The 27,727-nt window shown below is 37.0% G+C and overlaps 1 protein-coding gene across 2 annotated transcripts in view; it reads left to right on the top strand.

Moving 5' to 3' along the window:
• The first annotated feature begins 369 nt into the window (after positions 1-369).
• Ercc6l2 (ERCC excision repair 6 like 2) overlaps positions 370-27,727 on the top strand; it is a 104,955-nt gene continuing 77,597 nt past the window's right edge. The window contains exons 1-7 of one of the 2 annotated variants that reach the window (XM_059262754.1): positions 370-568; positions 4,827-5,251; positions 8,893-9,012; positions 14,735-14,883; positions 22,382-22,543; positions 22,945-23,152; positions 25,551-25,691. In XM_059262754.1, the coding sequence (XP_059118737.1) occupies positions 526-568; positions 4,827-5,251; positions 8,893-9,012; positions 14,735-14,883; positions 22,382-22,543; positions 22,945-23,152; positions 25,551-25,691 (1,248 nt within the window). In that variant the 5' untranslated portion in view covers positions 370-525. Of the gene's footprint in view, positions 569-4,826; positions 5,252-8,892; positions 9,013-14,689; positions 14,884-22,381; positions 22,544-22,944; positions 23,153-25,550; positions 25,692-27,727 lie in introns of both variants that reach the window. The other variant, XM_059262753.1, reaches the window with a different exon arrangement.

Genomic DNA, 27,727 nt, shown 5'->3' with positions numbered 1-27,727 from the left:
TACAATAAACTAGGTAAACCCAAGAAAACGCCCTCTTAAAGCTCGCCTCCCGAAGCTCCTAGGCGACAAAGCCACCACAAGGACAGCGCCCTTTGCAGGGTGCACACTGCCCTTTCCCGCTCTTGGGGGATGCCACGCGCCTCGAGCCTCAGCAAAAGACGTTCGAAGTCAACGAGCTATACCAAATCTCGCGATATTTGGACCATCCGTGGACTGTTTGGGCCCACCTCGTCCGGAAATCGCTCCAGCCCGCTTACAGACTAACCCATCTTCTTCCCGCGATATCTGAGGGAGGCGAGGGAGGCGAGCCGGGGAGCGCCTGGGCACTCGTTCTCGCGGGATTTACCGACTGTGGCTGCGGCTGGTGACACCGCCCCGTCAGGCCCCACACAGTGCCCAGCCTGAGGCTCGGCGCTGCCGGCGGGCGGGCGATGCCGGGCGGGCGGCCTGCGTGCCGTGCCCTCCTCGCCGCCGACCGCTGGATGCCGAGAGCAGCGGGGCTGCCAGGCGCCGCCCCCTGGCCCGATGGACGCCTCCTCCCCGCAGCCCCGCGCGGGACTCCGCAAAGGTATGAGCTCCGAGCTCGCGCCTCTGCGCAGACTCGCGTCCTCGAGGAACTTCCGGAAGAGGCTTGGTTCCTTTGATTGACAGCTGACGATTTAGAACCCTTCACCGCAGGAACTCCTTGGCTTTGCGACTCAGTATTAGGAACCTGAACTTCAGGATTTACTGCACTCCCTCACAGTTACTTCCTGAATAGTGGGGGCAGATTCCTCATCTGTAAAATGGGGACAGTTGGGTTTCATGACTATTAGATGAGATGTATACAAGTGACTCCAGTCAGATATTTTTTGTTTTCTGTCTTTGGTTTGTATATGCCAGTTATTAGTCAGTAGGAGTTTGTTAAGTAGATGAGTGAAGGCCTATTTAATTGAGTTTAGTTTTATTACACAAAGAGCTTACTACCTGGTGTATTGAAGCAGAATTCTGCCTCTAGTAGGTCACCGAAGAGTTTGTGAAGGCATGGTTATCTCATAAGTCATCAGGATGCAGGCTTGCCCCCAGCTCTTATTAATAATAGCGATTACTGTAATAGATTAAAAAGTATTTTGTGTATGTCTGTGTGTGCATGCACCAGGCATGTGCAAGTTAGAGGACAGCTTGAGCTGGTCAGTTCTCTCCTTCCACCTTGTGAATTGTGGGGATGGAACCCAGGCCACCAATGTTACCAGCAAGTTGGCTTACAGGTGGAGCATCCTATGGGACCTTACAGAACAGATATACAATTGAGTGTTTTATGCCCAGGAATCTTCTGATAAATCTTGCTTTTCCTTTGAGGAAAGTACCTTATGAAAGCAAGGAGGGATTCAGTGCTAAATGTCAGAGTAGACAGCAAGCCTTGAAATCCCAGGGCTAAAAACTGATAATGTCATAATTAAGAGCCTACAAATACAAATGCCTTTATGAGTCTGGCTGGTAAAGGTGAATAAGTGGATCTTCTGAGTGTAGATTATGGGACTGGTATGCTTATTCCTCAGTTGAATCTAGTGGAAGATCCTGTCACTTGGTATTTTAGGGGGAAAAGTACTGATGGAAAGAACCACTCAAAGGCTCTGAGGTGGCAGCGTGTGTTCCACGTTGGAAGCAAGCAAAGAAGGCACTTTGGAATTGAGGGAGGCACCCCAATCCTTAAGAGTGTTATTGCCAGTTCCACCACTCAGTAACAAGTCCTCCCAGCTTTGACATTTGCAATCTCTGTTGTAATCGAGTCATTCCTGACTCAAACTTCATCTATTTATTTCTAGAAATTACTCAAATTCAGATACGAAGGTGCCCATACAATATGTCCTTCTGGTATTTTCCACGTACAGTCCCACCTGAGAAACTTTGTCTAGACTCCCTTCTCTAAAATATGTTTCCTAATACTTCTTTCCTATAGCACTCCATTCTCTTCTTCCAAAGCCCTTTTTGTCATTATGTTTATGTCTGTATTTTTTAGTGACTGTCATCTCACTAGATCAATAATTTGTTTTCACTTACAAATTCAGCTTATGTTTGTTAAGTAATCTTTTGTGTGTTATTCCTGGAAATTTTTTTTTTGCACTAGACAGTTTATTATTCCAATTTGTATAGATAAATCAGATATTTAGGATAGTTAATATATATTTAAACTACTGATACAAAGTTTCTTCAACAATAAGTCAAGCTATAGGACATAGTATTAGAAAACAGTACAACTGAATACTTGAATAAATGGTATAAGTAGGAGGAATACAAGAGAAAGGATAGAGAAAAAGAGGATGTGGAATATACATGTTTTAGGCATCTTTCATTTCTACATTTACTTATTTATTGACAACCATCCAGGAGGGCATATTCTTGAAAAGGAAATTATCTCTAATGGAAGAAACAGACAAAAATAAGTAAACATTTAAACATAGTGTAAATGCTATTGTAATGAAATACTGAGAGAGAATAATGGGATATCTACTAAATACGGTAGACTAGCAGTAGAAAGGTTGTGAGTGATTCAGCATAAAGTGATGGTGGAATGTATTAAGGGAAAAGTCATGAAACTACTTACTACCTATGGGCCAAATAGAATCTGATGTTGCCTTTTAAAAATAAAGTTTTATTAGAATACAGCCATGCCCATTTATTTATTGTCTGTGACTGCTTTTGCTTAGAAGAGTAAGAGAATTTTGGTTTCTAAAATATAATTTAACAAATAACTAGTAGCTGATTATAAAAAGAGTTTTCCAGCTCTTGTTTTCCAGAGATGTTGGCATAGAAAAAAAGTTCTATTTGTTTATTTTTTCTCTTTGTTTTTCAACAGGGTTTTTCTGTGTAGCCCTGGCTGTTCTGGAACTGGCTCTATAGCTCTGTAGACCAGACTAGCCTTGAATTCAGAGGACTAAGAGATCCTCCTGCCTCCTGAATGCTTGGATTACAGACTTGCACCACTACTCCCAACTGTGATATGTTTTTGAAGTAAAACCAGAAAAGATATTGTGGTGGATGGCATGTGGGGGTAATATAAAAAGAGGTATAAGGGCTAATGGTTTTCTACCTTGAAAAGTTGTCTATAAATGATCCCAGTTAATAAGATTCAGGGAAACTAATCACTACCATTTTTGACATTGTTCTTCATTTTATACCCATTATGTGGTACAGTGTCTGATAAATAATTGATGCTTAAATCATGTATGTTGAGTGTCAAATTAAGGAATTAGGTTTTAAAAATGAGTGGATATTTCCTAGGTAGGGAGATGCATCATTGAAAACAAAAGTAATATGTTAAGAACTGCTGTAGTGGTATCGTTAGCTCAGACTCAGCTAGTACTATCCTAGAAAGAAGACACTTTGACCTACACATCCTTTTTACCTGTACAGTAGAGTAGGGTATTAATTTCATAATAGTATAACAGTTCTCAGTTTGGATCTGAAAGAGTAGAGTGGGAGAACATGTTTTTCCAAGTGTACTTAGGATTACTATGGTAAAACCACTTTAGCAAAGTTAGTGGGAATAATGCTTTTGAGGAATAATTGTTGAAGACTGGTGAGTTATTCTTGATTAAGACAGCTTATGCTTATTATCATTATAACCAAAAATGTTATGAAGTTCTAGCTGGAACTCCTCAGAAAGACCCTAGGAAACCACTAATGGTCTTGTGGTATCAGTGAGGAATGTGTGAGAAAAATAATCTCCGATATTCTTAGAGTTATAGCCATACATTTCTTGGATCCTTGCAATGAGGAATTCCATTTGGAAAATTATTTTTACTTGATGTTCTCCATTTGGTACCCTTTAAATTGCTTAATAGTATATTCTAGGAAACCTCTCCCCCACTCATAGTGCTGTCTTCAGAATAGAAAATAAAACAGATGGCTGAACTGTTAACAGAGAGTCAGCTCAGATGTGTAGAAATCAGAATCTTCAGTGAATGACAGCATCTTACAAAGGGCTGTTAGAACTCATCTCTCTCTTTTTAAAGACTTTTGTATATGTTTTGCCAACATATTTATGTGCACCACATGTATGCCTGGCACCCAGGGAAATCAGAAGAGGGTGTTGGATAACATAGAACTGGAGTTATGGATGATTGTGAACCACCATGTGAATACTGGGAATTGAACCCTGGTGTTCTGCAAGAGCTTCAAATGCCCTTCAGAGCCATCTCTCCAACCCCTAGAACTTATCTCTTACAATTTAAAGTATTCAAAACCCAAAAGGGTAAGCTGTAATGGTTGTGACATCATTGTAGTTAAATAAGAGATTCCCTTGCCTAGTTAAATACCTGTGTCCAGAGAAGGATGGAGTAAATATAAAAAGCACATGTCACAAAAGAGTTGCTTTCCTGAAGATTTTAGCTTACTCTTTACTGTGTCTGTTTCTCTTACTGAATCATATAAGGAGAATGTGTATAATGTTCATGAGTCAGCAAGAATATTTAAATCAGAGGATCTCAGCTCTGGTTGTACATCAAGATCAATTTTAAATCCAACACTAACAACCAAACAATGAAACCAAATGTCTGTGGCTCACATCCATTAATTGAAGTCACCAGAGGTCATAACCAGGCAGTATATTTTTAAACCCCAGAGGAAGTAATGTCACACAGCCAGGATAAGAGCTACAGAAAATAGGTTATACTAGTGATTATAGGAAAATATCTGATAATATATTTTAGAAAAATGTCTATGAAAATAAATATTTATTTTGTTTCAGTTATTTGGAAAACATGTTTTTTTTTTTTTTCCTGAGTAGGTAAATGAGATGTGACTTCATAAGCTTTTTGAAAAGTTAATTTTCTTCTTTATTTTAGACAGTTGGTATCCAGGAGAAAGATGTCTTGCTCCTTCTTCAGATGATAAGAAGCTTTGTGAAGCAAGCATAAAGTCTGTTACTGTGGATGAAAATGGGAAGCCATGTGCAATTGTCCTGTATTCAGATTTTCAAGAAAGGAAAATACCTCTTCAAAGACTTCAAGAAATAAAATCAACTAAAGATTGCTCCAGAAATTTTATATTTGATGATGAAGATTTAGAAAAACCTTATTTCCCAGATCGAAAAATTCCATCATTGGCTACTACTTTTAAATTATCTGAAGATGGAGACTCCATTCCTTACACTATTAATAGGTACTTGCGGGATTACCAAAGAGAGGGAACTCAGTTTCTCTACAGACACTACATTCAGGGAAGAGGGTGTATTCTTGGTGATGACATGGGACTTGGAAAAACAATACAGGTATTTATATTAATTACTTTATAATTAAAAATAAGTTCATCCTATGTACAAGAGTGTATACACTGCAAATCTCTCTTTTTAATACCATCTGTTACTATAGGTTTTTGTTTGTGTTTGTCTCACTAGCTAGATGGTAAAGTTTCAGAATTGAGGACAGTGACTCAGTGTGCCATTATTTGATCCTCAATACTTCATTAGTATTTGGGGAATAACATTTTTCTTAATTTTTATTCTTAGAGAAAATGTCTCTAAGAATAAAATTACATATACAGTGTAAAAAGTTAATTAACTTCCAGTGCCCTAAGTCCTTAAAAAAAAATAGCTCTTGCATTTTAAAGACAAATTGTGATTTTGGTTTGGTCTGTAATTCATATTGTAGGATTAGAGCTTTGTAATGAGAAGTAAGCTAGATCTCCTTTCAAAATGGCACTTAATTAAAAAATGTTTTGATCATATTCTTTCCCCTCTCCCATCTCCTTTCAAATTTCTGCCTTTCCCAACATAATATTCTTTCTCTCTTAAAAAAAAAACCACAAAACAAACAAACAAACAAAACCCACAAAACAAAACAAAACAAAAATCAAGGAATCAACCAACAACAACACACACTCAAAAGAAAAACAAAAGCGAAGAAAACCCATGGGATCCACTTTGTATTGGTCAAGGACTCCTGAGCGTAAAGCTTGTCCTGGAGTATGGTTTATACACCCATTGTTACTCTATTGAAGAAAATGAATTTTCCTTTTTGGATCAGCTATCAGTTACAAACAAGCCTCTTGGTTAGGAGTAGGGCTTTGTGCCCACTTCCCTTTCTCCATTCTGGGATGTTGTCTGGCTTGTGTAGGTCTTGAGCATGCTATCACAATTTCTGAGTTCATGTGTGCATCAGCCCTGGTATACCTAGAATATGTGATTTCCTCGGAGTTGTCTTCCATTTCCTCTTCTGCATAGATCTGAGCTTGAGGGGAGGGGTGTGATGAAGACATCACATTTACTGCTAGGTGCTTCAAAGTTTCTCAATGTTTGCATTAGCCTTTTTTTAAGCAACAAAAATCTTTGAAAAGTATGATTCTGAAGCATTCTGTTTCTTTTTTATGTTGTGTGATACGAAAAAATAAGGAATGTGGTTATCTCTTCCTTTAGTCTTATGAAAAACACGTTTTTTCCTTCTTTTTCTTTTCTTTTTTTGGGGGGGGGGGTAGGCTTTTGGTTTGAATGTTTGAACTGCTTCCCAGACTCATATGTATGTATTCTATGTCAGGAGGTGAATGCAGGTGAGGAAAGATGGACTATAAAAACATTTGCTTGGCAGAGTTTAGAAGGGAATGCCTGTGAAAACCAAGCTCTTCCAGAAAGATATTTTATCTTTGAAATGTAGGTTATAGCCTTTTATTTTTCTAGATGTGACAGACTTAAATTTTTATTTACTTATTTATTCTGTAAGCAATTCTGTAAATATTTCACAATAAAGCACCTTCTAATTATTTTCTTCTTAGGATTAGTTTTTAAGTCTTCATTCTAAATTTGTCATAGATCTTTAAATTCAGATTTATGTAAACCTGTACTGTGCCAGTGAATTGTAGTAGAGCAAGCCTGACCTTCTCCAACTATTCATGTTTCTTTTGCTATGGAGTAGTAGCTTGAGTAAAATGTTTCTCTAATCTTGTATGTCAGTGTAGCTTTTGACAGATTTAGGCCAGTAAAAATAGCAGAGACATGATGAGTGCCATTTTGGCCCTGGTCCATGGGCCACCTGTGTGATTGTTCACATCCTCCTTTTCTCTCTTGGATGTTAGCACATTATAGCTAGTTTACTTTAATTAACATATCAAGCTGAGAGATTTCCATGGTTTTAATTTTTCTGCTCCCTTAGAGTGTTTTCTTAGCTAAAGTACAAGTTTATCTTTATTTTAACATACCTTTTTAAAGTGGGGGTGGGGGTATATGAAGCAGTAAAGTTAGAAGTTAGTGTATATTATTATTATTATTATTATTATTATTATCATTAGTGTATTTAATGAATTAGGTAAAGCTAATTTTTAATTGGACCTTAAAATTTCAGTTATAACATTTTTTTTAAAGGTCTGAGATTCTTCTTTTAATATTTGTTCTTAATTATATGTGTATATGTGTTTCTGTGTGTGAGTATGAGCATACAGGAGTGCAGGTGCCTGAGGTATCCAGAAGAAGGTGTATATAATCCCCTGGAGCTGGAGTTATAGGCAGTTGTGAGCCACCTGATGTAGGTGCTGAGAACAGAACCTGGTCTTCTGCAAGAGCAGTATACTTCTTAACTGCTACACCATTTCTTCAGATCTGAGATTAATTAAATGAAAAATATTTCATGTTTTTGCTTTAGGGAATTTGACAAATCTAGAATTAATATTACTTTATTTTGAAAGTATTCTATTGTATAGTGTCTTTGTTTCCTCTAGCCACTTTTAAATAATTTTTTATGTTCAATTTTGTTCTATGAAGCAGCTACTTGTGAATTTTTGATAATTTATTTGTTTTTGTGGTGGCAGGTAATTAATATTCATAACTACTGAGCCCATGACTTAAGATATTTTCTTTTTAATAAATGATCAACTTCTATTTCTTCAAATAAATCTCATTACCATTACTTTTCTTCTGTTATTTGGGATTTAGATCATAGATATCTACGTATTAAAAAGTACGTTTCTCATAAGGTGTGTATTGACAAGCAAATGGAATTACAGTCACATTTATAGTTCCAGCACTTGGAAAGGTTGAAGCAGGATTGCTACAAGTTTGAGGCCACCTTGACTGGGTTGCTAAGTGAGTTCTAGGCTTCACTGGGCTAGAGCGAGACCCTTTGTCAGCCCCCTTCTTTGTCCCCAAATACACTTTCTTTTATAGTTTTTCTAATTCTCTTAAAATTTTTCTTTAGGTTTCAGTATTTCTAAAATTTATTTTTTAAAGTAATAAGTTATTTCCCTCTATATGAATACCCACCTCATATACTTTCATCTCAGATCTTTAAAATAACCCTACTGATGCTATGTTTGTCATTTTTACAGAAAACTATTGAAGGGGGTTTAGTTGCCTCCTGAAGTTCACATAGCTGCCACAACAAGCTAATGTTCAAACTGACAAGCATCTAGTTGGTTGAATGTTCCTCGCTGTTGATTGTGTGGGGCTATGCATGCTTTTTCTTATTTTTATTCTTCTCATTTAATTTTTGGAGAATAGCTGCTATTCATAATGGTATGTATATTGATGAGTTGTGTTAGCCTTTCTTAAATTAGCATTCTGTCATTCATTAGATACTTCGTACCCTAAGGAATTTATTTGCTACAAGAACAGAAAAAATGTATAGTTTATTTTAGAGGCTTTGAGAAGATAATATCCATGGATAGAAACAAATAGTAAGGTAATATCTCAGATGATGGAATAAAGAAAGAATTCATCAAGTGGGCAGAATTGTTCCAAGATGAGATGGCCATGTGGAATTTTATGTGTTCAAAGATGGTATTATTATACGTTTGCTTGTTAATTCAAAGAAAGGACCAATATTTTTATGTTTCCTCTAACATCTTTTTGTTGGTAGTCTACTGATTAGTTTGTACATGTACAGTGAAATTATGCATAGTGATAGAAAAAGTCTTTCTTTCTTCTAGGTTATTTCATTTCTGGCTGCAGTTTTGCATAAAAAGGGAACTCGTGAAGATATTGAAAATAACATGCCAGCATTCTTACTAAAAAGTATGAAAAAGGAACCCTCTTCTATAGCCCAAAAGGTGAAATATCTAGAAGTATTCAGCATTTAAACACAATGTAATGATGTATTGTACTTTTTTTTTTTTTTTTTTTTTTTTTTTTTTTTTTGGTTTTTCGAGACAGGGTTTCTCTGTGTAGCTTTGTGCCTTTCCTGGAACTCACTTGGTAGCCCAGGCTGGCCTCGAACTCACAGAGATCTGCCTGGCTCTGCCTCCCAAGTGCTGGGATTAAAGGGTATTGTACATTTTAAAACAAGAATTTAGACATTAAACTATTTATTTTATAAGACTATTTTTGGAAGGTTGGCAGTTTCATCTGCTCGTAGCATCAGGTTATATCTCAGACTTTTTCATCTGCATAACTAATCAGTCCTGACTCCTGAGATCAGACAAGACTGGACGTGTTCAGGGTAGAGTGGTTGTAGACAAAGTAAGAGATTTGTAATAAAACAATAAACTTATTAGAAATGTTATGCTTACAGTCTTTGTGTGTATACATGCTTGTGTGTGTACATATGTATGCAGAAGTACATGCGCAAGTGTGTATATGCTAATGAGGGTCAGAGGTCTGTGTCTGGTGTCTTCTCTCTTCACCTTAGTTTTTGAATCAGGGTCTGTCACTGAACCTAGACTGGCTGTCCAGCAAGCCCCAGGAATCCTCTTATTTCTACCTCCCCAGTGCTGGGACTATAGGTGTTCACTGCTATCCAGCTTTTTTAAAACATGGGTGCTGAGGATTGAGCTCAGATCCTCATGCTTGCATACCAAGTACTTTACTGAGTCATCTCTCCAGTCCCTGTGTGCTTCTATGTTGTCCTCAGTATTCATAAAATTGATAGGAATAAAGATGGAGTGATTTGATGAAAACAATACTATTTTATTAAGGTAATGAACTATATTCCTCAAGTTCTAAGATGGCGTTTTTTTTTTATAAGATTTTATAAATCTTATTCACAAGATTGCTAAGAAGTCCAAGTTTACTCCAATGACCTCAGAAGGATTATTTTTTTATAAAAAATTAGAGAAGTACTGATTTATGGTATTTTGTTAATACTTTAAATTACCTTACTATTTTACCAGCATTCATGAAAGTTTTCTGCAATGCAATCAAGAATCCTGACTTCTTCTCTTGAGTTATGGTCTCTAAAAAAGAACTCAGGCTTGGACAGGTGGCAGGTGTGTGTCCTGCTTCTAATATGATTTTCTTGTTTATATGAGCAACTGAGTTTAGAGAAATCTGTATTAAATTTTCTGTTATGACTGAGGTTGTTCTTGATCTTGTTTTTGTGTTGGCTTTCACTAATCTCTTTAAGTTTGGTTTCATAAATTTTGTTTGTATATTGGCTACATACTCAGTTAACAGATTATTTGCCAATTTCTGAGTTCAGTCTTATAACTTGACCTAAATAATTTTGTTATCTGCTGTCATTGTATATTTTAGATGATGGTTCAGTGCTGAACTGATTTTTTTTTTTCCATTGAAAGGACATTTCTTTTTGTTGAAGTACCTAGGATTCCATCTTTGAAATCCCAGAACTAAGCCCTATATTTACTATAGAATTCTTTCAAATAAGTTCACTTTTGAAAAATGTGTCCAGGGATTAGGAGATGGCTCAGAGGACCAGGGTTTGGTTCCTAGCATCCACAATTCACAACCATTTTAAACTCCAGCTCTAGGGGATTAGATGCTGCTTCTGGTCTTCACAGGCTCTGCATACATATGGTACCCATATGTGCATATGTACACACACATAAAATTAGTGAATAAATTTTTTTTTTTTTTTTTTTTTTTTTTTGGTTTTTCGAGACAGGGTTTCTCTGTGTAGCTTTGCGCCTCTCCTGGAACTCACTTGGTAGCCCAGGCTGTCCTCGAACTCACAGAGATCCACCTGGCTCTGCCTCCCGAGTGCTGGGATTAAAGGCGTGCGCCACCACCGCCCGGCTGAATAAATATTTTTTAAAAATTTAAAAATATGTATAGTACTTTGTTGTAGGGGAAGCTAAATAATGATGCCAGAGTAACCTTTTTTGACAAAAGACTGATACCTCTGGTCTTTCTTAAAATCCCTGGGCATTACTTTTATTGACCCAGTCCTTCCACCTGCTTCACTTTGTCTGTTGGGTTCTGTTATTGTTTTTATGGCTGTTTGTTTGACGATTTCTCTTACATGCGTACAGTATGGCCTTCTCAGTTCTACAGGGGTGGGGCGTGTGTACTCGTTGCCATCTTCCTGAACTGTTCTGCTCTGCTGGGAGTTCCTTTCCAGGCATCATAACACTACTACAGATTATTTTCATACATGTTCTTCATTTTGTTGGCATCAGTGCATATATGTTTTCAGAGAGTCCATTTGAAGTAGCATACATTTTTAAAAGCTGTTTTGTAAAAAAGAGAATAAATAAAAATAAAGCTAATGCTAGAATTAAAACAACCCTAAAAGACTGATCTTCAGTCTCCTTGAAAAAGAAACACTCATTGAATTAAATGTTACACATTAAGGAGTAGTAGTATTTGAAGTAGGGACTGTATGTATGTATAAGAGAGATAGTATTTTATATACATTCTAAAACTTTTCAGGTATGAATATGACTTTGAGGAATGCATGAAATATAAGTGCCAATGAATTCCTAAACGAAAAGACACAAATCGTGCATTTCAAGTGCTGATTCTTGGAATGATTCATTAGATTTAGGCTAAGTTTATGCTGTAGTTTTGACTTTATAAAATAAATCATAGTAAGTTAATTAAAAATATTATCTTGTAAGGCCAAACTTTGGAGATTTTAAGAAAAAATTATAACAGAAAAAAAGGAGCTAGGGAGATAGCTCAGTGGGTAGAGTACCTGTTGTGGTGGTGACCTGAGTGTGGACCCCCAGTGCCCGTGTAAAAAGTGGGTTGGCAGTCTGCATCTATGTCAGTGCTGGGAACAGAGACAGGCACATCCCAGGGCTTGCCAGCCAGCAGCCTAGCTAAAACAGCAAGCTCCAGGTTCAGTGCGAGAGGTGGGGAACCAGAGAGGAAGGCATTCAAAGTCAACCTTTGCCCTGCACATATGTACACAGATACATGCACCACACAGAGAGAAAATTAAAATTGAAAAATGAGAGGAAGAATTTCCTAACAATTACAATACCAGTGTTAGAAAGATTTTCATTGGTACTCAGCAAAATACTTTTCAGCTATTTGTTTACCATTGACCACCTTTTTAGCTCTTGTTATATGGCTGAAACAATTGGAAAGTTTGTTTCCTTTCTATTACTATGATAAAACACTCTGGTCAGATGGAACTTGGGAAGCAAAGGGTTTATTTGGTTCACAGGTCATAGTCTATTATTGAAGGGCAGGAACTCCCAGTGGGAACCTGGAGGCAGGAACCATGGGAACACTGTTTGCTGGCTCACTCTTTCACTTGCTCTCAGGGTCATGATTAGGTAGCTTTCTTATACAACCCAGGATAGCTTGCTTAAGGATGGTACAGCCCACAGTAGGCTAGGATCTTCCACATCAATTAATAGTAAAGACAGCTCCCCACAGACATGCCCACAGGCCAACTTGATCAAGAAAATTCCTCAATTGAGGTTTCTTCTCAGATGACTCTAGGCTATGTCAAATTGACAGTTAAGACTAACCAGCACATAAACACTAGAACAGAAAAATAAGGAGCCAAGCGGTTCTAAGAAGAATCAGTCACGAGAGGCTGCATTGCAAATGACACTACTGTGAACATCCTTATGTATACATCTCATCAACTTTTATAGTTAATAAGTGGAGGGTAAGTTCTTAGCACTGCAGTTGTAAGGGCAGGAACTACTGGAATTGTGGAAAACTGCTGAGTGCCCAGATAGAGTTTGTACCCAGGATTCTTACCTTGTAAATATACAAAATTCAAAGACAGACATCACAGTTGAACTTAGTATTTTGAGCCTTGACTTTGTATTTGAACGCAGAAAAATTAAATTGTAAGGTAAGCTACAATAGCAAAAGGTATTTGAAGTAAAGCAAGAAAGAGAAGATGCTCCTGTGTTTGGTGAGTCGGGAAGGAGTTCAGTTAAACTTTTGTTTTCTGCTTTCTCGTTACAAACACAGTCACATATTTTGTTTCTTACAGGTTGTAAGTGACCTAGATGAAGCATTACATAGTACCTTACATTTTATAGTATTTTTTTTTTTGGTTCATCTCTTGAGTATAAACCTTTAGAAAAGTTTGCCATTAATAGTCTTATATGTAACAAGCTAGGAGTATTGGTCATAGAGAAAAATAAAAACATAAAAAATTTTAAGCTGTTGATGAGAATGATATTCAGGGCTAAAAAAGAAAGGTGGAACCTCCAAGCACCACTTTCCAAACTAGGTGTGTTAGTAATCTTAACAGACTGCTTTGGTTGAAAGCTGAATTAATCAGCTTTCTGTCACTGGAACAAATTACCTGAGATAAGTAACTTAAAAGAAGTAGAGGTTTATTTTTGTTCTTAGTTTTAGTTCATGATCAGTTGTCTTCTTGTTCTGCAGCCTATGGCTAGGCTCATTATGCTAGGAATACATGGTGGAGAAAGCTGCTCACTTCCTGAAGGCCAAAGTGAAAAGATAGAAGAGATAAGGGCATGTCCCGATAGTTCAATTTCTTTTCACAAGGTTCTGTCTCTTTAAGTCCCACCATCTCCCCAGGAACCAAGCTTTTACTGCACATGCCTTTGGGGAACATTTAGTATCCAGACTGTAGCTTATTTTCAAAGAGAACAAATTCTGTTTATATGAATTCAGTAGAGAACAGGTGATAGAGGTAATAAGTATTGATAAGTCTTGAGAACATTTCTGTAAAGTAAGGGACTGGTAGCCAAAGATGTACAGTGGAGAGAACCTGTTTTGTTTCAGTTTGATTTTGTTTTGTTTTGTTTTGTTTTAACCCTGGGGAATATGCTCATGGATAAAAGTGGTTTGTTATAAAGATAAAACTGGTGTGTGGGGAAGACTGGAGTCAGTTTTACCATGTCGATTATAGATTGGCAAGAGAGATAAATGGGAGCCACTGAATATGATCAAATGTTGTTGTTTTGAAGAAGATAAAAACAGTTATCTGTGGTCAGAGGTGGGAAGGCAGGGTGTGTGGAAATAAATAAAGGTAAAGTTACGAATAGAAACCTATGTGGAGGTTCTCTGCTTGCTTCAATTTTCTAGTGAGTTTCTCATGCCTTCAACAGAGAGAATCTGAGAAAAATGGCTTAGAAAAGAGAGGTGATAGGAGCCCCAGAAGACTGTTTGGAGAAGGATGCTACCCATTTGCTTTGCATATTAGCTCTTTAATTTCTTGTTGGGATCCTGATTTTATTGCTGTCTCTCTCTTAAAGAGTTACTTTTCTCTTCTTCAATACTTTTAAGAATAAAAATGAAAAATAACCATTCCTTTCAGTGCATTATCCTTTTTTTTTTTTGGTCCTAACAAAAAGCTAATTAAGCAAAGAGTATTTTTGAGGATTTTTTTTTTTGTCCACATTTAGCAAACTAGTCAGTTGTATTAATCACTTACTTAGAGCATCAAAATCAAAGATTGAGACTGTTGATACTGGGTTGGGGATTTAGCTCAGTGGTAGAGTACTTGCCTAGCAAGCGCAAGGCCCTGGGTTCGGTCCTCAGCTCCGTGGGGGGTGGGGGGGTAGAGTTCTTAATTAAAAACATGGATGCTTTTCTTCCTGTTTTTAGATGTTCTTAATAGTTGCTCCTCTTTCTGTCCTCTACAACTGGAAGGATGAATTGGATACCTGGGGATATTTCAGAGTCACTGTTTTACATGGCAGCAAAAAAGACAACGAACTGATTCGTTTAAAGCAAAGGAAATGTGAAATTGCTCTGACAACCTATGAAACTCTGCGCTTGTGTCTAGAGGAGCTTAACAGGTAAAATCATAAGAGTGATGCTGTCAGAGTGCTGCTAACATCAGTCATATGCATCCTTTATGTCATGATTCAAAATTCAAACTCCTATAGCTTGATTTCATGTCAGGGTTATAAAGCAGAGGTTGTGATAGCTGACTACATCTGGAAAGGTGTCCTACCACTTCATATTCTATTCTTAAACTCAGAATAGGATTCCTTTCTAAACTGCATTTTAAACAATGGTAAGATTTGTCCCAAGTTCCATGCACAACACTGTGTAAATGATGCCCCCAAGAGTATTGAAATTCACTGAGGATATTTTGATCTGCACCTTAGTTCAATAGCATACCTTGACATATTTCCAAGATATATAGAAAAACCCCTGGTTGGAATGTTGAGCCACATTGATAGAGGAAAACCAATTAAGAGGTTTATTTTGAACTAACTTGTGCCAAAATTCCTAATTCATGTGTATAGGTCACAACCTTAGGATGTAATCATGTTTAAAGATGTGATTAAGAAAAAATTTGGCTGTTTAGGTAGAACTATAAGTCAGTATAAGGTGTCCTTACTAGATAACAGACAAGTACCAAGAACATATGAACAGGGAAGGACATGTGAGTTATCTAATATCTTTTAAATGCTAAAATATTATGGTTTCAGTCAGTTTGAATTATAGTCAGTGAAAGAGAGAATGGCAGAAAATGACCTTAAAGGTGATGCTTTTAAGTCAGCTAAAATGCCCTGGCTGGAGATAATAATGAAGAACAAAAACCAACAGTTCTCTCAGAGGTTTTGAAAACACAGAATGTATTCAAGAGTAAAATGTAACTGGATAAGGTGGTACATACCTGAGCACTCACCTACTTTGAAGGCTGAGGTGGGAGGAACAAGAATTTAAGGACGGTGTGAACAAATATAGTGGGGTCTGTGCTCAAAATATCAATAACAAAGAAGAATAAAAGCAGTCAATAATTAGCTATGTGGATTTGAGTAAATCATTTCATCTGGAAAATGACAATGAGTTGCGTCTGTTTTTGCTAAAATGGACTATTCAGATACAGGTGGAAGGTTCTATTAGAAATAACTTAGTGAGGTTCAGTTTATATACAATAATCAATACTGATTTTTAAATGTAGTTAGCCTCCATTTCCACAGGTTGTATATCCAGGGACTCTCAGCCAACTTTAGATTAAAACATTAGCTAGAAGAATGTGTCTATAACAAACTAATGATTTCTTTAAACAACTCAGTATAATATTTTTACATGCCACTTACTTTGTGGTGGGTATTACATATTATCTAGAGATTATTTGAAGAACAGGATGATATATGTAGGTTATACACTACACTGTGTCATTTTATGTAAGAGACTTGAACATCCACATATTTTGGTCCCTGAACCAATCCACAGATACAGGGGCACTTTGTTCAGTGAATATTGATCTGGTATTGTTAGATTTTTTTTCTGTAAAAGTCCACTTAGTAAATATTTTGAAGCCATACATAGTTTCTGTGGAATATTCTTTTTTTATTTTTACAGCTCATTAAAAATATAAAACTATCCTTAATTTGTTGACTATGCAGAGCTATCCACAATCTGGGTGTGGCCCAGTGGCCACAGTTCAATGACACCTGGTTTTGAATAATGAATACTTGAGCTCAACCCCCATTCCAAAGAAGGGAGAAACATTCCAACTGCCCTCTTCTTTACAGCTAACCTTTCTTCAGTTCTCACCATGGACACTCAACTTGATTTCTATTATGACAGACTGTTTCAAGCTGGTCCAGAGAATTCTGTTAATGCAGCTAGACTGAAAGTTTCCTCATTCATGCCTGGCATCTTTGCCCAACATGTTTTTGAGAGTCATGTGAACTATTTAGTAAATCAATGATTTTTTTTTTTTTTCCGGTTTTTCGAAACAGGGTTTCTCTGTGTAGTTTTGTGCCTTTCCTGGATCTTGCTCTGTAGACCAGGCTGGCCTCGAACTCACAAAGATCCGCCTGTGCCACCACCGCCTGGCCAGTGATTATTTTTTTAAACGTTAAATTGTATTCCATCTTATGCATGTTTCTCTTTTTCTTACCCATTCATTTGAAAGTATCTATTTGATTTTGTTTCCTATTTTGTTATTATTATAAGTAAAATTTAAAGGAATATACTTGTGGAAGCCCTTTTTTGACATATGTTTTTATTTCTATTGGGTAAATAAATGAGAGTGGAATTTGTGGGTTTTACAATAAGTGCAGGCTTAAGTGGAAGAAACTGTCAACCCATTTTCCATGGTGACTGTGCCATTTTACTTAATTGGATTGTATAAAGAAAGGTTCAGTAGCTTCATTATCTTACCAATATTGGCATCGTCAGTCTTTTTGTTTTTACTCATTTTAGTGAGCATATAGGACATGACATTTTATTTTTCTAATGCATGTGCACCTGAAAAGTTTATTCTATGGTTGGTAGGTATTCTATAAATGTCCAGTTTTATTTGTGTAGTTTTGAGTGTTCCCTGTCTTTGCTGATTTTCTCTAGGGTTTGTTTATATCTTCTAAGATGAGATTTGGAATGATAGATTTATTTATATCTCCTCTTTTCTGTAGTTTTAAGTCATACATTTTAGGTTCCGTTTTTAGGTTCACATGAATTTTCAAATTTTTACTTTTTCCTGATGGATTAGTTTGTAAGTGCCTCCTATTTTTATATTATCTTGTTTTATCTAATACTAATATAACTGCCAGCAGTCTTCTTATACCTGCTGCATATTATAGTTTTTCCTCTTTTTATTATAACATTTTTTTTATTTTGTAGTGAATCTCTTTACAAGTAGAATATAGCTGAACTTTTATTTTTATTTTTTTAATGTCCATTCTGACAATCTTTGCCTTTGTGGGGTATTTAGACCATTCATATTTAATGCAGTGTTGGTAAAGTTGGATTTTACAGACTTTGGATATGATTTTTACCCTGTGATGTTTGTATTTTACTATTTTATGGATTTTGACAGAAGACACTAATCTTGGTTGTGGAGAGATTATTAAGCAGTTTGTCTAGGCTTAAACAGTTAAGTCAGTGATGGGCATGAGGTTTTAACATTGATCATCTGTTTTAACTCCAGACCTCAGGGTTCTAACCAGCATGTTACCTCAAAAGATGTTGTGCAGTTAGGTAATTGTAATAAATTCACTTATCATAACAAAGTCACATTTTAATTAGTGTTTACCTGTCTCTTTGGAGTATGTTCCTTGACATAGATTTCATATTTAACTTCTGTGCTTTAGTGCTTATTGCATTTTAACATATATGTGCTAAAAATGTATAATTGGTTATTTTATGTAACATAACTATTAAGAATTCTGAGAATTATATAACTGGAAATCATATATTTGCAAAAGTAGGAAAATGAGGACATTGATTTTTTGTTGTTGTTGTTGTTAACTTGTATTAGTTCAAATGTCTTCGTTTTGATATATTTTAAATGTTTTATGTTTAATCTGAGTGAGTACCATTTGTGAGTGTGTTCTGTACATTTATAATAAACAATCCAGAGTAGACAAATGCATGATATATTATAGTTGAACAATATTTAATTATTATATATTTTACTTTATGAAATGTTGGCAAGTTTATATATGTCTAAAGCGCCAAATAAGGCTTGTAGGGAAAACTGCATTTCTTTGTACACTCCCTCTTAACCTGTACCTTCAGCTGTTATTGACACTAGTCACTCAGTCTGTCTGTTGGACTCTGATTCTCCTTTGCCCTCCCTTCCTCTCCTACTCATCCTCACCCCCACCCATTTTGTTCTGTTTGGTTTGATTTTGAGACAATCTCATCTAACCCAGGCTAGCCAGACTTTTCTGTATACCTCAGGCTGTCCTTGAATTCTTGACTCTCCTGCCTCTACTTTCCGAGTGCTGGGATTACAGACATGTATCACTATGTCTGGCTTTTATATCCACATCTCTAACAGCGTAGTTATGCTACAATTTTTAATGATTTTTCTGTGTCAACTGTCAATTTCTTAGAGGAAATTAAGATTTTTGCTGTGCTTTGCCTTTTATATCCTTACGTGAGAATAACTTTCATGTTTATATTGTAGAGTGGGAATTGTTATTTATGAAGTCCAAACATTTCTTGAACAAAATATTTATGTGACTCCAGTTTCCTGAGTCATCCAGTACCCCCAGTTTCTAGTTCCTTAAGGAGCTGCACATATGCATTAGAGTGCTCCTTGGCTTGCTTTGCTGCTGGCCTACAGACTGCTTTTCTCTGCTTCTGTAAGTCATCTTGTCCATCTTTCTATTTCTTCCTGTCTGTCTTCTGGAGAGGTTCTATCTTTTTGTACCTTTATCTTAAGAAATCTGTAGGAAAGTTGGACAAATGTGTATGAGTGTCTATCTGTTATAGCCAACAGATCTTTTGTGCATACCTATGTATGCATATGTGTGTGCGCTCTTGCATATATGTAAACGTGTGTATTCGTGCATTGTACACACATGCATACACACTTTGTCTAAGTAATTAGTGAATCACTTCAGTAAGTTTCATATAACATGAAAGCTTGAGCACTAAATATTTTAATGTTGTTCTAAGTTTGTGTTCTTTAATGTTGGGTTGTTTGTTTGTTTGTTTGTTTGTTTTTACTCTTTTAGGGGCCACCACTCAGCTCCCAAATAAAGACATGGAGACTTAGTCTTACTTATGAATGCCTGGCCTTAGCTTGGCTTGTTTCTAGCCAGCTTTTCTTAAATTAAATTACCCTGTCTACCTTTTGCCTCTGGTATTTTACCTTTCTCTATTCTATATACCTCTCTTTCCTTCTTACTCAGTGGCTGGTTGTGTGGCTGAGTGGCTGGCCCCTGGCATCTTCCTCTCATCCCTTTCTCATTCTTCCATTTTCTCTGTTCTTCTCCTTGTGTTTATTCTCTCTGCCTGGCAGCCCGCCTATCCCTCTCCTGCCTTGCTGTTGGCTGTTCAGCTCTTTATTAGACCAATCAGGTGTTTTAGGCAGGCAGAGTAACACAGCTTTATATAGTTAAACAAGTGCAACATAAAAGAATGCAACACATCTTTGCATCATTAAACAAATGTTCCATAGCATAAACCAATGTAACAGATCTTTACACAGTTAAAATAATATTCCACAACATTTTATACCTCATTACCCTTGTCATATGGGTAGGTAACTTGGTAAAGTGCTTGCTGTGAAGCGTGAGGACCCGAGCTTCATTCCCTAGAACCCATTGGCCATGGTGACACACACTTGTAGTTGTGGAGACAGGTAGATCCCTGGAGCTCACTGGCTAGCTAGCCTAGCCTAATTGGCCAGCTCCAGACCAGTGAGAGATCCTGTCTCAAAAAACTAGGTGGACAGCATCTAAGGAATAATACCTGAGGTTGACCTCTGTCTTTCACATGCATGTGCACACATGTGTACATATATAGGGACATACATACATACATGCATACATACATTCTCAAAAGAAAGGAATAAAAAAATTAAAAGATGAGGGGGAAACAAATATCCTTAAGATATTATCAATAGTTAATTTCTGTAAAGCAGAATTCAGTAAAGGTTTGGGTGGTGGCTTTGGTTATTAAGTCTTTCATACTCACCTGATAAAGAATGATCCCCTTTATCATTTGTGTCTCAGTACATTGAGCCTGGCCTAAAGCTTTGTTAGATGCAGGTTAACATTGTTGGCAAGGATGCTTTATGAATATAGCTGTGGACTTCATATTTGTCACTTTGGGGTATGCATGCTGTTCATTGGTAATTACACTAAGTTTGTCTATAGGACAAGAAGGGAAGCATCCATACAACAGTACCTTCACAAGTAAGGTTTTTTCTTTATAATAGCAAATCTATGAAGTGACATTTTACTACCATTTAAGTATTTTGATTCTTATGTCCATTTATGTATGTTTTGGCATGTAAACTTTATCCTTACTTGAATCCATTTATCTTGTTGGGTCTTATAATGTATTTTTCTAGTTCATCATTTCTCTTCTATAAAGCAAAGTCTCCTTGATTAAGAATTAGATACAATTTTAACTTAAGTCAAGGTCAGTGAATACCTGATTGTATTGGAGTGAGAAGTTAAACTAATGAGTAAGTCTACAATGATGGCAGTTTATCGTCCTTTTTGTTTTCTGAGTTGTAGATATACTTATTTGCAATTTGTGCTTTTTCAGATAGTTCAAGTTATTTGCTCATCTTTTGATGTTGTTGTAGCATATAGTCCATGTACAGATATTTTATCTAATTATAGTTTGCAGATGTTTTCTCTCAGTCTATGTCTTTCATTTTCTTAATGATGTCTTCAGAAGGGCAAAGGTTTGTAACTTTGACAACATCCAATTTATCACAAAAACTTCTGAGAAATTTTTATCTGACTTAGAATCAGGAAGATGGTTCTGTTTCATAAATTTTAATATTTTTCCTCATTTTGATTTATAATCTATCTTAAGTTCATTTTTGTGTATGGTGTCTGATTTTTTTCTCTTTAACTTCTAGATGTTTATTTATTAAATATTTACAACCAATTGTAATTGATTTTTTTGTTGTTGGTGGTTTTTGTGTTTTGTTTTGTTTTCTGAGGCAGGGTTTCTTTGTGTAGTTGTGGCTGTCCTGGAACTCATTCTGTAGACCAGGCAGGCCTTGAACTCAGAGATCTACCTGCCTCCTGAGTGCTGGGATTAAAGGTGTATGCCACCACTGCCTGGCACAATCATTATTCTTGATGCTTCAATATTCTTTTTGTTTGTTTGTTTGTTTTTGAGACAGGGTTTCTCCGTATAGTTTTGGTGCCAGTCCTGGATTGCGCTCTGTAGACCAGGCTGGCCTCGAACTCACAGAGATCCGTCTGGCTCTGCCTCCTGAAAGCTGGGATTAAAGACGTGTGCCACTACCACCACCAGGCTTCAATATTCTAATTAGACTTGTTTCTGGACATTAATCCTAACTTTGGCTCTTCAGCATTTCTACTGTGTTCCCCCACTGATCTCTCACTGATACACAGCACTTGTTCTTTCCAATAGATTGACCATTGCAGCTGCTCATCTCTACTGGGGTCACAGCATTAACGTTTTTAGTAAACAGTATTCATTACCAGTTTCAAAAAAATGCTGATGTCTATATCAATGCTTTTCAAATTTAACATAAAGTTTGTTTCTTTTATGTGTCTGTTTCTGATTTGTTGCTTAAAGGAGGAATTGTCATTTAATGATATTTAAATAATAGCTTTCATTCCAGCATTATCAAACATGATCTCTAAACCTGTTATAGTATCATATGCATTTTATTAGGGTTTACAAAATCATGTCTTTTCTCATTTCTCATTTTTTTTCTGTATTTACCAGTAGTGTTCTGTGATCTAGGGTCACTTAGCCAGATGAGAACCAATAGAATCATCAAAGGATGAAGGTGTTAGGGAGAAAAAAAAAAAAAGATGTCTAAATTCTTTAGACTAAGGTAAGGACATTTTCTGTTCCCCACTCTTCCTTTTTTTCTTGTAGTTTGGAATGGTCAGCTGTCATTGTAGATGAAGCTCATAGAATCAAGAATCCAAAAGCACGAGTGACGGAAGTCATGAAAGCTCTGAAGTGCAAGGCCCGCATTGGCCTCACTGGCACCATCCTTCAGAACAACATGAAGGAGCTGTGGTGTGTTATTGACTGGTAGGTGAAATGCTTAGACATTTTCTGGACAGTTGTTTAGCTAAATGTTGCCCTGTTTTCTGATTGCTAGTCCTTTAAATCACAGCCCCTCCCCCCAGAAAACTGGTTACTTAACTGTTTACAGAAATATTCAATCCCAAGCATGTTTCAGTGTAGCAAGTCCTCTGAAAGTCTTAGCATGCTCCTTTTTGTCCCCATAGTAAATAAATGCTGAATTACCAGCCCTATCACCTTCAGTTATAAACAGTCATAAAGAAGGAATGCTGTTTTCCTGGCTCTTGTTTTTGTTGTCATTAATAAGTAAGCCACTGGATATATTCTTTACAAGCAAAAGAATTGAATGCTTTTCTTTTTAAATAAATTAGTAACTTTGTTACGTTTTTCTTACTACCTTTTTAAAGGGCGGTGCCAGGACTTTTAGGTAGCAGGACCCACTTCAAGAAGCAATTTTCTGACCCAGTGGAACATGGCCAGAGACACACAGCAACAAAAAGAGAGCTTGCTACTGGCCGAAAAGCTATGCGCAGGCTTGCAACAAAGATGTCTGGCTGTTTTCTCAGGCGCACCAAGACCCTTATCAAGGGTCAGCTGCCTAAGAAAGAAGACCGGGTGAGAACTGCATTTGTTTGTATTATTAATTCTTCATCACAAGTTTTTTTCCTTGAAAAGCATTTCTTTTTAGGATTCCTTTTGCGGAAAAGTTTGTAACGTGGGATTTCAGAAAATATCAGTTGAACTCAGTTTCATTTCTTTCCTAATTTTACTGACCTGCTAGCTAATAGGCCTGCAGTTAGTACATGTGTCAATTAGCTTTCTATTGCCATGATATATTCTGGAGATACATCACTGTAACCGAGGAAAGATCTATTTTGGTTTTAGTCCATGGTTCTTTGGGCCTGTGGGAGAACATGGTGGAACAAGCTCTTACCAGTGGTGAGAAGGAAGAAGAGACAGGAAGGGGCCAGGAACCCAGTACTCACTTCAGGGACACAGTCTCAGTGACCTAAGTTCCTCCTTAAAGGCTCCACATGCCAAAGACCAGTGAGCTGGGCTTTGGCTTGTGGGCCTGTTGGGGGCCTTTGGGATCCAGGCCATGGCCATGTGTATCTAATATACATCTTAAGTCAGGTGTAGTGGTGCACTCCTTTAATCCCAGCACAGAGGCAGGTGAATCTCTGAGTTCAGACCAGCCTGGTCTACATAATGAGTTCCAGGCCAGTGAGATCTACACAATGAAACCCTTTCTCAAAAAAAAAAAAAAAAAAAAAAACCAAAAAAAAAAAACAAAAATCCAGACCAAATCCTCATGTCTTATCAAGGCTTTTGATTCAGTTCTTCCTTAAGGAAGTAGGGACAGCTTCCCTTTGTAATGAGTTTTTCCTTCACACGTGGTTGGTTCAGTGTGCTCTGTGGCATCTTAATTCTAGTTATAGTAATAAAGTGGTGTAGTGCTTTTTTTTTTCTAAGTTGGCTTTATGTAGAATGCTGTTTGTAGTTATGCTACTGACCTAATTTTTAACTTGTAAGAAAATAACATTGTTACTGTTTAAGAAAATTGGAATTGTCTAGGATTTTTAGATTTTTCACTGATTGTCTGACCTTGTGATTCTTAGCTCCAGCAGTAGAATAAAGATTCTGTAAATTATTACAAGCTAAATCTAAGTCATGCTGTCTTAACTAGAGGTGATGATTGTAAGCATTGCAGCTCAGATGGAAAGGTTATTGTGTTAGAGTACTTTGTGAACCTCTGCTTTCTAAAGTGTGTGTGTGTGTGTGTGTGTGTGTGTGTGTGTGTGTGTGTGTGTTTGTGTGTGTGAGAGAGAGGGGGGGAGATCTATTTAATAGGAATAATACAAACAAAATACATCAAGAGAGAACTGTGCCTAGAGATTTAGAACTTGGGCTCTGGCTTCCCATTGAAAGTTTTTTTCAGTTGAGCAGCTTCCTCGGGGTCTCAGACCAGTGCTGTTTGTTAAGGAACCAATCAGGATAGGCAGGCTTCGCATGGTTTCTCTGAAATGCATGACACATAAGAAACACTGTTAGTGTTGAAGACTAATATAAAATACCCTTTACATTGTAATCACTGAGTGCCATCTTCTGTGTCCTCCTGCTGTCCTTACATACTTTTATATTCAAGACTGAGCATCAAGGAATATTCTGTAGACATATTTTTAAAATTCCAGCATTGTTTTTAAAGATATTCCTGTATTTGCTGAATGTGTATTTTTTTGTAATACTGTCTTATTGTATTTATATAAATGCTTAAAAATAGGTGGCTGTTCCTTTTTATTCATACTCTTAATAGCCTGTTATGGATAATTTGATTTTATGACAGCGGTTTCATATGTATCTAGAAGAATTTTATTAGTTTCTAGTGCTGCCAGAAGTAGGAGGGAAATTGTGTTTGTTATAAGTTGGTGGCATTGTTTTGCTACAGTATTTTGTTCTGTCCTCAAATTTGGACATATAATAGCAACTTATGTTTGCTTTTGCATATATTTAATTCTTATCTTTACTAATTTTAGGAATTTAGATCAAGAGCCTAAATACAAGTAACTAAAGTAGCATGAAATTTCTAATGTTTTTGCAGTTTTTCAAATATTTCAGTAGCATTTGTTATTTATACTGTTGTTCTAAAGTCTTTTGTTTTACATTATCATTATTTGTTTGCATGATAGACTGATATACTTCTAAGAAGACCCATGATATACTGAGAAATATGTAAGGAAGTCACATTATTTGGTTTTCATGTTATTTTTTCTTTTAAGTAAAAACAAGAACAAATTATAAGCATTATTTAAAAGTGAGATGATAGTCTGTACAATATAAAATGAGGTGAGGAGCAAAAATGAAAGAGAATGGGGGAGTAATTGTTATAAAGACATAAGTACAGGTAGTTAGTGTAGGTGATTATGATTTTAACCTCATGAAGTCTAGTGGGCATTGTGATGATTATTCTCATTGCTATAGAAATCCTAATAACTGTCTTCTCGTCTGTCTACAGATGGTGTATTGTTCTTTGACAGAATTCCAGAAAGCTGTCTATCAAACAGTGTTAGAAACAGAAGATGTGGCTTTGATCCTTCAATCCTCTCAGCCTTGTACCTGTGGGAGTGGCCGGAAAAGGAGAAATTGCTGTTACAAGGCAAACCTTTCCATTTATCTTTACTGTTTTTTTCTTGTGTCAATAAAACCAAGGGACCAGGGAGATGGCTTGGAGAGTCTAAGTACTTGTGACACAAGCCTGACGAGCAGAGTGCTGATTCCCAGAACCCACACAGACAGCATGCAGTAACAGGGTGTGTGACCCCAGCATTCCTGGCAAGATGGGGTTGCAGACAGGAAAATCCCTGGGAGCTTGTGGGCCAATAAGAGACTCTGCTTCAAAACAAGGTAGAAGGCAGGAACTGGCTCTCAAAAGTTATCCTCTGGTCTCCACATGCATGCCATGGCACATGCATGTCTGCATCACACACATACACATAGATAATCACAAGTTAATCAGAAATTTTTTACAATATCAAATCACTGCATTATAAGATACAAAACTCAAATAGCAGTGTAGCTAGAGTTTTCCTGCCTGGCCCACAGTCAGGACAAATCTCTGTCACCTGCCAGTCCCACAGCCTCAGACCCAACCAAGTAAACACAGAGACTTATATTGGTTACAGACTGTATGGCCGTGGCAGGCTTCTTGCTAACTGTTCTTACAGCTTAAATTAATCCATTTCCATTAATCTATACCTTGCCACATGGCTCGTGGCTTACCGGCATCTTCACATGCTGTTTCTCATTGTGGCGGCTGGCAGTGTCTCTCTGACTCAGCCTTCCACTTCCCAGCTTTATTCTCCTCCTTGCCCCGCCTATACTTCCTGCCTAGCCAACGGCCAATCAGTGTTTTATTGATTAATTAGCAACACATTTGCCATACATCCCACAGCACTTCCCCCCCTTTTTTTTTTTTTTTTTTTTTTCAAAAAGGAATGTTTTAACCTTAACAAAGTAAAATTACATATCATTTGGGAATTTGGGCGTAGCTTCTTTTACTACTTCCTGCTGGAAGGGGGCGCTGTATCTTATGGGGAAACAAAGAAAATTTTAGAATTATGGAATAGTCCATGAAGCTGTATCGTCTGAGCCAGATGCCTTCAAACCATTCTGGATGTTGGATCATCTGGGCCATGGTGTCATCGGAAATCTTTCAGGGGGTCTTGGCTGGTCAAATCTGATGTATCTTAATCTTGAACAAATCCATAGCCTCTGCCTTTCTGTGGGAACAAAAGCAGAGTCTCCTTTCGAAAGTAACATATCCTTACATCGAAATTTTGAAGTCAAGATATCTTTAAAATATGCATATTGGTTTAACTCAGCTTCCTTTACAATCAAATATCTCTCTGCAGTTAAAAATCCCAAAGACAACACAATCAAGATTCTCTGTGTAATATTCATCTTTACGTGGCTTATTTTTTATATTACCTTTACTGTCTCTTTAAAGACTTTATTTTTAAAAACTATGTATTTCTTTATACAACTGTATATATTCCTTTTTCTCTTCCAAGCCTACGTACATTTTTACACACATTGTAAACTATTACATCTGAATCTGTCTTATTGTGAATCTATCACTTTAAACTGCAGCAGCTGTGGCTGCTGGCTCCGCCCATCTCAGCTTCCCAACATGGCTACATTTACCACCAGCTCTGGGAGCTATCGTGGGTCTATGCTTTTATCCAAGCAGCGTGTAGTCCAGAAACCTCTTTTTTTTTTTTTTTTTTTTGTTTTGTTTTGTGCTAGCAAAGTCTAAATCCACCATGCAGCTTAATCTGCCACTTGCAGAAGCCTCATTCCCGCCATACAGCAGGTCGAGCACGCAGGCTAGGAACCCACCAGTAGCTCAAACCAGCAGCTGCCGCTCATTTGAGAGAGACAATTAGGAAGCTGTTTTTAGCTCTGTTTTAGAATCTTTTCTCAGGTTTTAGATGGAAACTCTTGCCACCACGTTGGACGCCATTTGTAGCTCAAGTTTTCCTGCCTGGCCCACAGTCAAGGCAAATCTCTCTCACCTGCCAGTCCCACAGCCACTCAGACCCGACCAAGTAAACACAGAGACTTATATTGGTTACAAACTTTATGGCTGTGGCAGGCTTCTTGCTAACTGTGTTTATATCTTAAATTAATCCA

This window comes from Peromyscus eremicus, chromosome 5 (assembly GCF_949786415.1).
Source record: "Peromyscus eremicus chromosome 5, PerEre_H2_v1, whole genome shotgun sequence".
NCBI lineage: Eukaryota > Metazoa > Chordata > Mammalia > Rodentia > Cricetidae > Peromyscus > Peromyscus eremicus.
The sequence above is the reverse complement of the archived record's forward strand: the minus strand, read 5'-3'. Positions and strand labels throughout refer to the sequence as shown.